We start from the raw sequence: 13,396 nt of genomic DNA, 5'->3' as shown, positions 1-13,396 counted from the left end.
GTAAATTGCAGAAAGAGAGCTCTGAAGAGCCATCCGAGCCTGCAGTTCTGCCATGACAATGCAACTCCAATCAGACTCTTGGCAAGTGATCCTTGGTTTCAGAAGACAATAGGTAGCAGCAGATACTGGATACTGAAACTATTCCAGGCACTAAAACATAGTAAAAAGAAGCTGGACAGTTAACACTACTCATCTGAAAAGTAAGAGGATGATGCCAGTGGATCTGAACGTGCTTGGTTAGACTGATTTAGTTATCCCTATGCAGGTTAGCTCCACTGCCACAAAGAGCCTGCTTCAAGACAGAAAAGATCATTTAGAGCTGATATAGGCAATGAGCTAAATCCATTTTCAGTTACTACAGTAAGTACATCAATTCCTCTGAAAACATAAAAGCAGGGAACAGCTTGTTTTATTTTACTGCACAGATACACTCCTGAGTTAAATCTTAGAGGTGTATTCTCTCTGCAAAAGGAGAGCAGGCAGAAGGAACAGATCCATGTCTGAAAGGAGGTTCTGGGTTTATTTCAGTGAGCTTACCGTGTTGGTGTCACCCCAGGGGCAAAGAAGAGCCCCACACAGGAGCAGAGTGCTTGATTCAACTTCTAGGGATGCAGAGCCCTGCACAGCAGCCTCCAACACGTGCACCCACCCCCTGCCACAGAACTGCCATGACAGGAGATCATTCACCCCAGAAAAGAATCCCTGTCACGGACAGTGCACGACGCGTTCCCGCTCACGGCAGTGACTGGCTTGGTCACAAACAGGGGCACATCACCTTCCCAGACAGCATCACTTGGAGTAAACCTAGGGAAATACATACCCTTGCACAACTTATATATATATATGTATCTCTTATATATATAAGTTTTATTTGTGTATACATTGATATAAATATGCACGCCCACACACACAAAAACACACTCCCATAACACAAAGCACTGAACACACACATACAGAAATATTTTAAATTATGCTGAACTGAAATCTAAGAATATAATTAAGAAATTATTAGCAGGTTTAAAAATTGAGTTAAAAAACTATTCAAAGTGTCTTTAATATTTATGTTCAAGTAAGGGCCAGAAGGACCACAGATTAGTACCAATAAAAAGAGCTGGCATTAATTTCCCATATTATGCCAGAACTCATGAGTTACTCCTCATTGTCAAACTCATTGTCATTTCGCCATCAATGCACCTCCTCAACTAGAAAGGGTTTTTTTAGGAAACAGTGATTTCTCAAGACTTGGGTTACAAGCAATATTGTTTAGGCACCCTCAATCATAAACTAATCCTAAAAACCACACACACCTTAGAGTATCAGGAGAGAACTAGCAGGACTCAGACATCCACACCCACAGTATTCAGTGGCACAAACAGTAAAAAAGGCAGTACTGGAGATGGAGGATGGAAAGGTGACACAGTGGTGGCCTTTAGAACAAAAACATTTACGTAGAGTGACACTCCAGTACACCACAGATGCTCCATATTCGGAAGATACGGAACCACAGTGGCATTTCAGAGAGGACTGTGAGTGCAGCTGGGGATTCAGTGGCAGCTAAAGATATTGTTTACTTGTGCTCCAGGGTGATAACAAACACCTCTAATAACACTGCAAGGATTATTTGGGATATTTAGTATGGCTAAAAACCCTGGTACCAGTGTCTTATATCAGAACTCACTTTATCAGAATGTAAGTGTAGTGTACAAGCACCAAATCATTTTAGCTTAACCGTTTAATGGACATTCAATATATAAATGACTAGTGATTTTAAAGAAGTTTTGAAGAAAAGATTTTTGTTTTCTTTCCTTATTTTTTTCCTTTTGTTAAGATTATTCCCTATTTTTATTCTGATAGAAGACTCCAAAGATTACTGGTACCCTGGTGTGTATAACTGTGAGTCAGCACACAGGCACACACATACACACACAACATACACCTCACTTCTACATCAACAGCCTCTTCAATAGAGAGCCCCAGCCCTGGCACAGGGACCTGGACAGCAGAGAGATTCTCTTTGTGCATTTCGGTGTAACCATCACCACTCCAGTTCCACATTTTATGGCAAATCAAGATGGTCTTAAATGTAAGAACAACCCATCCCTCACCCTCTCTAAATAAAGCCATGAGTAAGTCTTGAAATTTCTTTGTTTTTCTGCTGTTCAGCTGTGCAAATCCAGGCAGATGTGCAGGCTGCAAAGCCGACTTCCAGTCTCTTCCAAGCCCTCACCAGTCCGGCGTGATCACACGGAGACGACGACGTCGAGATAGAGTCTGTCGTAGGACTCGCGGAAGCACAGGATGAGGAGCAGGCTGAGCAGACACGACCCTGGCAGGCACCAGTTGAACCAGGAAAACTCTGTAAAGCAGAACAGAGACCCAGCCTCAGTTAGCAAACATGTTCTGTGTTTAAAGCAACCAAAACTCGGACTGATGGCAGGTTTGAAGGAAATTGCTGTGTTCTGACAAAATCCTGACAGCTCCTGATCGATCGATGGTTAACATGGTCTGTGAGCCGTCTCCACAGACACCTTATGTTATATATATTTATAACCAATGCCTCCAGCTAATGTAAATCCTCCTTATTCAACCTGCCAATGAAGAGAACAGGGAAAAAAAAATAAAATCTATCATTGCTAATGGAGAATAAACCACTTCCAAAGACTCTACTCATTAGTCCCTTGATTTCTATGGATTGAGAACTAAAATTAAAAGCATAGGAAGAAGCTGGGGTTGATTTTAATCAAACCTGCTACATGGCATAAGGAGGGAAAACCAATTCCTCAGAAGAAACTTGTGCATAATACGATCAATTCAATTTAAAAGTCGTTGCAAAAACAGGTCTCAGAAGCCTCTTTTCAGCTGTTTGACACAACATACTGCTCTTAAAACCCTGTGTTCCATATTCAAGAAATCCTATCATCTGATATTTGGCTAATAATTAGCAGTTTTATTCAGGGTTTTCTTCAAACATTACAATTTTTTCTTTTTTCTTTTTTTTTTTAACGTGTCAATTTACTAAAGAAGCATTCATTTCACTGGATTGCACGTTTTACTTATTTTTTTAATATTTCCCATTATTATTATTATTATTACTCTTATTATTATTTACTTAATTTTACAGAATCTAAACTCTCCCTCAAGGTCTGAGTTAATGAAAATCAAGGCTTCATCACTGCTACTTTCTTAAATTTGTAATTTATACTGCTGAAGGAAAAAGCATGATTTATTTTAAACAATGTGAAAGACAACAGTCAGCCTGAAAAATCAACCCTCCAAAACCAGTAACCTTCAATAACACCCTCTCTGATCCACCAAAAACCCTTATGGATTTTTTTAGGCAGTAGTGTTATTAAAACCATAGTAAAATTTTTCTAGGCTTGGAGAAGACTGTTATGTGATGCCAGAAGTCAATAGGCAAATGCTTTGCTATTATTTTCCTTACAACATTCCTGCTTAATTGAATTAAACAGACTTTAACTCAAATATCCTAAACGACAAAATTGAACTTGTGAATCCTTCATGTCTTTTTTGATCCAGAATTTGTGACAGCACTGGTGATGCAGGGAACGCATCAATCATGTGAAGCCAAAGGTCCGTTTCCTTTTGTTTTTCCCTTGCAAGTCCCTGCAGAAAAGGCAAAGGAAACCTCATCCAGAGACTGCAGCTTTGAGGCACAGCACTAGCAGAAAGGCTGAGCTTTAAGAAGGTTTACATCCCCACTCTGCTAGCTGAACCAAAATCTTCAGTGCACTGGAAAGCTTCCAAGGTTTGGGTCCTTCACAGCATTTGCAATATCAGTACAAGGAGTAAAAGCAAAATTGGAGTGAAAACTACTGAAAGATTATTTGGCCTGAAAGGAAAGACCAAGGGAACAGGATGAATTTGACTGAGTTCTGATTTATCTGTAAGCTTCTTAAATGCCATTAGAGGATGTATTTGAATCAAATGAAAGCAAATGATTAAGATCATTATCTTCCTTCTAAGGGATTTTTTTAATCAGAGGAGCCAATAGCACCCCTGGCACTGATCCCCCCCAGTGACCACATGCTCTCTTGGACTTTCTATCAAAGAATGGATTGTCTTAGAGCACAAATTACTTTATTTTTTTTTTTCTTTTGAAGAAATAGGGAAAATATTTTAAGTGTATGGGTATTCCAATTTCAAGTTTATCCTAACCTGCATTTCCTGGTATCTCGTAGGGAAAGAAATACAAGAGACAAAAAATGGTCCCAAATACCCTATTTATAGGCGAATGAGTCCACTTTATTGTAATTCTTTCATCGGAAGTGAGACACCATATCCCCATCCTCATTTATTATGTAATGCCAAACACTGAAAAAATTCTCAGAATATTCTGTGTCATCTTTCCAGCTCAGGTACAGATGTCAGAAACAATAGTATGTGTGAACAGAGTTCACAGCAATTAATATCAAAAGCATACTTCAAAACATAAAGACTAGCTCTCACACTACCCAAGGCTAGCCCAGATGACATTCAGATTTTACAATGATACAGTTCAGTATCAGTATTAAAAAAATTAAATAATTTTTCTCTGTGTTCACAGACCACAATTTGGAGCAAGGTTGCCATCCTGCCTGCAATTTCCTGGCAGAAAGACAAACCATGCTGAAAAATTGCCCCAAGTTGAAACCTTGATAATTTCTAGCTGAATTCAATATGAAATTTGTCACTCTCCTCTTAGTTATAAAACACATCTTAAGAAGTAATAATACATAAAAGCTCACATTTTCTAATGCTTTACAAATATTGCACCATGAAGCAAATGTTTACTGTAATGACAAAATACAAAGAAAAAATCTGTGTCTTTGAAAACCATTAATAAAGACCACTTCCCTTTGAAAACAAGCTGGGTTCTTATTTTACAGCTTAGAGTAATAATATCTATTACAGTCTACTAAAAAGCAAGTTGTAAGTTATGATTACGAGTTAGGAGGAAGCAAATAATACTTGAGAGATGAGAAAGTCTGAATAAATTGACAAAAACATGAAGCGAAATACTGCTGTGCTGGATTAGGCCACGGGACTACCCAAAGGAATGCCTGCTCTGTCTTTGAGCAGTGGTCAGGAGATTTCTCTGCCCTGCAGGGGGACCTCTGACCCACTGAATGGAGCTGGCCTTACACGAGGCATTTCTGCTCTGCCTCTCCTGAGCAATCCAGTTCTACAGTTCTCAAAGCATGAGATTGGGTGAGCTTTACTGTGGTTCTGAACCCCCAGAGATACAAACATTATTAATGGTCACGTTACCCATGCCTTTATAAAATATGATGACGGTGTGTACCTTGGTGTTTCTGGCTACAGCAAATTCAAATAGAATTACCTTGCATCTAAGGAATTTCATTTTTATAAGCATGCATACAGAAAAGAACAATTAAAATTCCCCTTCCTTGCTGCCCTTGCCTGGATTCAAACATTTGGTTATTAACAGAAATTGTATGTTCAAGTCCTTCCTTTTACTGACACAGATACATCCTTAAGGAGAATTAAATTTTCCAAGTGGCTTATATTTCTTACCTGTATGGTAAAATGTGAGGAAAAATAAAAGCACTCCCATGAACACATTACTCAAAAAGGTGACAACTCCACAACTTATTCCTTCTGGAACAGGGTAGACTGTCTCCACAAAGAGCTCAAAGAATATTGGTACGCTGCTGTTGAGGAATATACCCAGCAAAATGCAGGATGTGTACAGTGTAGCTATGACAGAAACAAAAACAGTTATTAATTTCGTGCTGGTGTTTTCCCCCCTATTCAGAGCTGCCAAGAATATTAATATCTGAATAACCAAAAAATGCATAAATTTATTTTTATCCTCTGTGTATCACAAAGAACATCACATCCCACTAGCTTTAGGCAGAATGCATGCACTGATTTGCGAAAAAAAATCAGAAATACTGATTTATCTATTTATTTAAACAGAATCCATGAAGATACATTCAGTGATTTGGACTTCACTTGTAAGTAAAACAAACAACAAAATTATGAATGCAAGGCATCATCTACAGTTTGATTTACCTCTGAAACAAACAGAAAATATTGTCCTACACACAATTAGAACAGGGAGCAATTAATGCACCAAATTGGAAATGGACATGGATTAACCTTTTGACTTAGCTCTAAAGGTCAAAACTAATTTTGCTTCCATTTTACAAATAAATACTAATGATCTACCAGCTATCAAGACATTAGTATTCAGCACAGCCTGAGCTGCAACATGTTGAATCCCTTCTGGCTTCAAAAGGAAATGAAGGGCACCCAGCTCCTGACAGGAACAGGACAGATCTGATAATGCAGATTATTCACTGCTGCACAACAGATTGTTTTTCTTGGACAAACCAACACAAGAATGTGACATTTCTTCAGTAGCCTCAACTATTTTGTTCTACAATTTCTAACACTGCCAAATACTTCACAGTACTTAATATAGAAGCTTAGTATACCTATATTATCATTTAATAAACATATTATAGCTATTTCTGGACAAAAAAAAACCAACCACAAAACTTCACAAAAATTTAGTACCTATTTAGAAATTTAAGTAAGTTTTTTCTTAGTGCTGTCTTGGACAGGGAAGATTTCCTGACTTGCAACCTCAATAACCCGAGGTTACTGACCAAGTAAAAAGAAGAAGGAAATTATTAGAAGGCTTGAAATAACCAGAAAAGTCTGGATTAATTTGTGAGGTTCCCACCAAAATAATAAGAAAACCTAAAGAAAAGATTTTCAGATACAAAAGTGTTATGAAGTCACAGGTAAATTATTTATAGCATCTTTTCACTGCAGTGAAAAGATTATGTGGTACAAAATCCTTAGATTTTTTTTTTCATATAAATATATGTGTGTGTGTGTACATATTTCAGTTTAATTTACATTCTTTTGTCTTACTAAGGGGAGAACTGAAACAGCTCTGCTTCATCTTCTGTTAAGCACTGCTCAAGCTTTCAACTGAGAAACTGTTAGGAAGCAGGAAACGTTCAGCTTAAAAAACAACTAAAAATCAGCTTTTTTAAAAAATGAAGAATCACGGAAAAGAAATAAAGGCATTAAGAAGCAGAAAGGGCTATTTATCGCATCCTCTATTTCATGTGGTTTGCTTCCAAGGCACAAAGACATATTTCTTTCTCTACAGAGGACTTGTCTGGACAGGAAAAAGGAGGGAGAGCTGGGCCCCGCTTTTTTGGATACACCACAATATTCTGAGCTGTTAAGAAAAACAAACACACACACACACACCCACACCCACACACACCCACACACCAACAAACCCGACCCCCTCAAAACCATGGTAGCTTCTCCTACTCTTGAATTCTCCTGTCATAAACTACAGAATAAATCAAAGAAATTGATGCAAGGTGTGTCCAGAAGCTGTCAGAGAGGAAAGAAAAATCCCCATACAGTATTAGGATGTTCTTCCTAATGTGCTCCTCTAGCTAACACTGAAGACCTGATTCCCCAGTTAAAAGATCCATAGAGTTTTGCTGCAAGTCCTCACCAGTATTTAAAGTTTCATTAGCCACTCTTTGAACTCCCATTTACCTCAAACACTGCTGCATATTGCTCTAACTCTCTCCAACTGCTGTCAGGTGTAGCCAGAATATCCAAACACACTCAGTGGTTTGAAATTTTTGTACTGGCTTGAGAGACCAACGCATAAATGAAGCAAAAGATTCTCTTAAGACAAATGAACATCTGCCTCTTATTACACTCAGTTGAAGACTTGTAACTTCTACAGAACACCTTCAGAACTTCCCCCAAAGAAGAGAAGGTGGCAGCCAGCTGTAATTCTGTATCAAAAACTCAACCAGTGGAAATAGTTGAGAAGTTGCTGAAAGCCACAACAGCACCATCGAAAGTGGAGCAGCGAACAGAGTGCCAGAAGCAACACCTCTGCAAGAGGGCTGAAACATCTTCCATAAAGAGCATCAGCCAGGAAAGGGAAATCATGCCTCTGAACAGACACAATGTCTAGACATATAATTTCTAGAAACTTAAAATCAATGAGATGAAGGCAAAAATTACTAGCCATTTAAAGATCGAGACTTCAAATTTTGTCTACTACAGTAGATGCCAAGGTTTCCATGAAATAAACAGAAGCCTTCAAGCTAGATTTGCTAGTTTAAAATATGCCAGTTGAATTACATCATTGCTCACCACTCACTAAAATGTATTAAGATGACCAGACCACAAGTGAACAAGGGCACTAACTCTGTACCTTAGAAACAACATCCTTACCTTTCCTTGTCATGACACTCACACAAACACACCCACCAGCACACACCTCACATTTCCATACCACAAGGAGCAAAGCAGCTTTACCATCGCCCCAAAGTATTGCCTGCCTTTTGTGTGCACACCAAGAACTGCCAGCTGAATACCAGTAACAGCACCTCAGCTGAGATCACAGGTAATACTGATAAAACAAGGTCTACGTAGAGGTGCAGGTACACACACCTTTGGAATTAATAAGCAGAAATGTCACAGCAAAAGGACAGACAGAACATAGCATCCAGTAGATGCCAATTTAAGTTCTAACATCTAGTGGAAATGATAGGTTTTAATTGGGAAACCACAAAAAGAAGCTCTGAAAATGAAGAATGAAGGAGATGTGCATGTCTGAAAGCCTTCTTTAAATGGTACATATTGTAGTGACAGAAAACTGTTTTTTATTTCACGCCTCTGTAAATCACCCAGGGTTATCCCGAGTGCTATACAAATAAGCTTATTCCACTAGCTTGGCAGCTAAGTCACATATCCAACCAGTCAACTAGACAGGAACTCAAAGACAAGATATGCAGTTTCAGAAAAATAAGTCACAGAAAGAGGTAAAATCAGAGTTCAAAAGTGGTTTTTGCTTTTTACTTCACACACTAAATAGCATATCTCATACTCCAGCTCGTGGGCAACAGGATAGCAGGCAGATACCACCTATTAGCAGGGACCATTTGCTTTCCCTCACAGAGACCTTGCACTGAACAAACACAATTACCATGATTTTATACTGCAGAAGAACAGCTGCTGAAGTTACAGCAAATGTTCTTTCAATTAAGACAATCTTAATGACAGTCATTGGAAATGAATATAAGGATCTGAAAGCACTGACTAAAAAAAACAAAAAAAAAACCCCAGATGATTCACCAAGAAGCTAACATTATGTCCTAAAGAATAACAACTAACTTGGATAGGCATACACTGGAGAAGTGTGTCATGCTACTAGTATAAAAAAAAGGTCACTTTTTCTTAGGGAAAGGAATTAATTAATTGCCTATGAAGTTGCGCACAAAGTTGTGTATCCAAGACAGCGGCAGCTATGGACATCAACAATGGAGCTGGGCTAGGTTTCTTAAAACATGACATTAACTGAAATAGTTTAAAATACGTTTCTGTGCATTAAGCAGCTATTTCTCAGGTTGGCCACTGCAAAAAGATCAGCAAAGGCAAAACACCCATCCAAAGCACAGCTGTTTCAGAGAACTGGCCAGGAGCTGCTGCAGCAGGAGGTTCAAGCCATGTTCATGCTTGAGGTATGAGCTAACCCTTGCTATTCCCTCAGCACTCATTCTCCTGACCAGGAAGGAAGCAAGGAATAAAATGTGTCTTGATAATAGCTCTAGAGATGTTACCAGTTAGATGAAGCAAGGTAGTGACTTGGGACTGATGGTGATACAGTGGCTCAGCACAAAGAGGAGAAAAAATGTCAAGAAGGAAGGTTCCTGCCTGGCTTATCTCCTGTATTTGCTATCCATCTCCTGGATGGCAAATACATGCCCATATCCCAGGAAAAGACTTTCTATTTTCCCAGACAGAAGCTGTGGCAAAAGCTTTATACCAATTAAAAAAAAAAAAAAAAAAAAGAGGGGGGGAGGGGGGTGAGGGGGAAGTTAGGAATTCAAACAGGGAAGTGATTTAAATGACAGCCTTCACTTGGTGTCCTCAGATGAGCTTGCAATGCAGCAGAAGGAGACTCAAGTATCTCTGACATCCAGACAATTTCCCAGAATTTTCCAGGACATTCTACAACATGTTCAGCAATTTACTGTTAAATTATACCATCACTATATGTATAACTGCAGAGCCTGATCCAAACCCAAATGAAATTGATGGAAGGACCTCAACAGCTGTGACTAGCTCTTATCAACCATTGGCACATGTATCTTAGCTGATTTTTAACAAAGAATATGAAATATTACCATTTCTTAAAAAAAAAAAAAAGTTTTCAGATAAATTTACACAGGAAATGCTGTATGAAGTGCAGGCAAGTGGTACAGTATCTCCTTCCAAAGTCCTCTGCCAAAATCTCTTGAACTCTGTACATTTTGTAACAGTTCTCTTCTGAGACACACTCAGCCAAAACTCACACAAATTTTATACAGATAAACAGGAGAGTAAATACAATGGAATATATTCTTTGTTATTGCCCATTATAACTGTAGCTCAAACACCAAAGTGAAAGGATAATGCCTCATGTGGATGCAGGCTTTGTTGACTTTAGTGCTTCAGTATCCCCATGACCAATTTGAACAATTCAAGTTAGCTCCTGCCAAAATCTAAAGTCCTGTAAAGTAGAATGAAACCTCCCTATAATCTAACTCTTGCTGCTGGCCATGGTACGAAAAGTCATGGAAGAAGTCACCCTTAATTTTGCCACAAGAAATGTGACTCCCTCAAGGTAAGACAGTAAATTTTACTGTAATTCATTTATGGGAATGGGAAAACACAATAGAAGAAAGATGTCTCTGTAGTGCACATTTATAACATCAATATGTTTCATTGCCTGGATTTCCATTCCAGCACACACTGATCAAATTTCTATCTCATGATAGAGTTTTGAAAGTAACCAAAAATCTGATCAAATTTGATTTGTTCTGCATTCTTCTCATGAGAAAAGCAAGTGGAACTTGCTTTGAAAGCAGAGCATTCAGTTTGGAGGACTAAGAAGTGAAAAAATTACTGAGTAAGCCTCAAGAAATGAAAGAGGAGAGGGCTGGAAATTATACAATATTTGAGGTTTGCTATCAATGGATATTTAAAGTGCCCAGATTCACAGATATTCATCCCTGAAACGCTCCTCCCAAATTTCAAGCACTGTACACTATTTAACACTGTTTTTTAAGAGAAAATAACCCCCTAAATTAGTTCCTCTTTAAGCACTCTTCTATCTGTGAAGTCAAAGAAGCTGTCAGCAAAACAAAGGCCATTATTGCCATCTTATGAATGGGAAAAGCAGGAGTAGAGGTAATGATTTGCCCATAGCCCCAAGCAGGTTAATGTTTTCAGGCCGCTGTTTTCTCCTCTCGGTCCCTCTGCCTTACACTTACCAAGCACATCTTGTTTATAGTACAGAAATTAAACTGAAATAATAAACTAATCAGTATTACAAAATTAACACCTCTCTTTTTCAATACTGCACTTTGTAGATGAGGACAGAGAGACAGATGTGTTTATAATGTCCAATCTGTTGGACCTGAAAATAAAAGTGTAGGCTGCTTAACCTAAATATAGTCATCAGCTTATGGAGTTGCCACTGTATTCAGTGTCTGCCATGCAGCACTAGAAAAGATTTTGTAAAGCAAACTTCTGCTAAATGTGCTCATAAATATTAGAATATTCTTGATATGCTATGCTGAAAACACTCAATCTGAGCTGCGAGCAACTAGTGTTGCATATCAATTTTTGGAAAATGCTAGTATTTGTATCCAGAGATACTACCAGCAATACAAAGTGGCAAGATACTGAAACTGGCAATACAATGCCTTACACAATTATTTTGGGTCGAAGTATCCCATTGTACATAAATTCACATAATGAAGTTCAGTACAAAGCAAACTAACAATGAACTTGGCACAGAGAAACAGATCAGCAGCTGCACTGGGAATTCAATGGAGAAAACTATTTTAATGCGTGATGTGTACATAAAATTGTCTTTGAAACTGAAATGGAAATAATATACATTAAAATTAAAATTTCTTAAAATAAAATTCAGGCTCACTTAAAATATAAACCAATTCCAGAATCAAGGTTTTTGGAGAGCTGTGATTAGCTGATGAGAGGTGTTTTAGACAGATGATATAGTAGCTGGCACTGTATCATTATTGCCCTGCTTTCTTTTCTCCCCACACTGGCTGTTAAAGTTCTTATATTCGACTCTGAATACACTTTTTATAAAATCTTTTGGAGTTACATTAAGAAGTCGGCAAATGACAGAAAACTGGTCTTCCTCCATGGGAGGAGGAAAAATGGAGCATATTATGCAAATACAAAGCAATGCAGGCATTACTCAATGCAAACAATGCTAAACAGTATAATTTAAAAGAAACCACAAATGCAGGCATTGATTTTTAATATCTGGATTAAAGGTCTCCATTCTAAGTAATTATATTTTGTAGGAAATACCTTTAAATTATGTTGGGCCTATTTAAAAGGAATTAGGAGAATATTATACAAACAAGGTGAGGAAAATACATTTTGCTGTGACCATTTTTTCAAATACCTTTCCTCCCCCAATATTTAAACCAGACATTACTAAAACTGCTACAAAGAACACCAATTAAAAGAGGGATTTGGTTTGCTTGTATTTTAAAAACAAATATTTGGAGACTTTTTTTTCCTTTCTTTTAGAGTGAATAATTGGCCATACTCTCTGATCTTTTTTCATGCTTCCATAAAAACACATCCATCTACTGCTTGCTCTGAGCCCAGGTGGGAGACAGGCAGAGGAGCATGTATGTCACCCGATACCCCCATGCTCAAGGAAATGACTGGTTTTTGACCTGGGGAAACCACTATCAGGGCCTGCCTATGGATGCAAACTATTCATGGATCAAGCAGCTGTCAGGTGAGATACAGCTGATGTCATCTAACCAGCCTTCATCTCTGTGGTGAAGCCTGCTTAATGCCTGGGCCGGTACAAAGGCTCCCATAAAGTGTCTTGTCTCCTCCCCAAAATGACTGTCCTGTCCTGTGCAAGAGCTCCCTTCTAACTGTACCAGCAATCCTTCAGACTGTGTGGATATTTCAGCAGTTTCCAGGTATTGCTGAAGATGGCAGTGCTTGTGGCTTTGTAGGGCAAAGCCTGACTTGTTCAAGAGAACAACACTGGAGGCAGGCCAAGAGAGTAGGGGGAAGTCCCTCCCAAAATGGGAGCTACGTGGTTGGAAGGGAAAACAAAATCTCTTCGGAAGATCAAATGTACACACCCACAAGTTTCCATGTCGGTGTTGAACCCTGCTTGCTCTGCCTCAGATTTGAGTAAGGCTGAAAAGTGTGGACTGAGATCCATCACTGGCTCTGTAGCACTTCCAAGCCCAACACTTGTGCTCTCTGCCACAGGACAGGAGGAAGTGGAGGAGCCTATGAACCTTCTGGCAACATCAAAACC

General features: G+C 38.6%; 1 protein-coding gene across 2 annotated transcripts in view; it reads right to left on the bottom strand.

The window, feature by feature from the left end:
* Positions 1-387: 387 nt before the first annotated feature.
* The window catches only part of SLC49A4 (solute carrier family 49 member 4), a 66,864-nt gene continuing 53,855 nt past the window's right edge, over positions 388-13,396 (bottom strand). The window contains exons 8-9 of one of the 2 annotated variants that reach the window (XM_032115283.1): positions 5,536-5,718; positions 388-2,356 (exon numbers count right to left, since the gene is read on the bottom strand). In XM_032115283.1, coding sequence (XP_031971174.1) covers positions 2,241-2,356; positions 5,536-5,718 — 299 coding nt within the window. In that variant the 3' untranslated portion in view covers positions 388-2,240. The remainder of the gene's footprint in view (positions 2,357-5,535; positions 5,719-13,396) is intronic. The other variant, XM_032115282.1, reaches the window with a different exon arrangement.

Source organism: Corvus moneduloides, chromosome 7 (genome assembly GCF_009650955.1).
Source record: "Corvus moneduloides isolate bCorMon1 chromosome 7, bCorMon1.pri, whole genome shotgun sequence".
In the NCBI taxonomy this organism is placed as follows: Eukaryota; Metazoa; Chordata; class Aves; order Passeriformes; family Corvidae; genus Corvus; species Corvus moneduloides.
The sequence above is the reverse complement of the archived record's forward strand: the minus strand, read 5'-3'. Positions and strand labels throughout refer to the sequence as shown.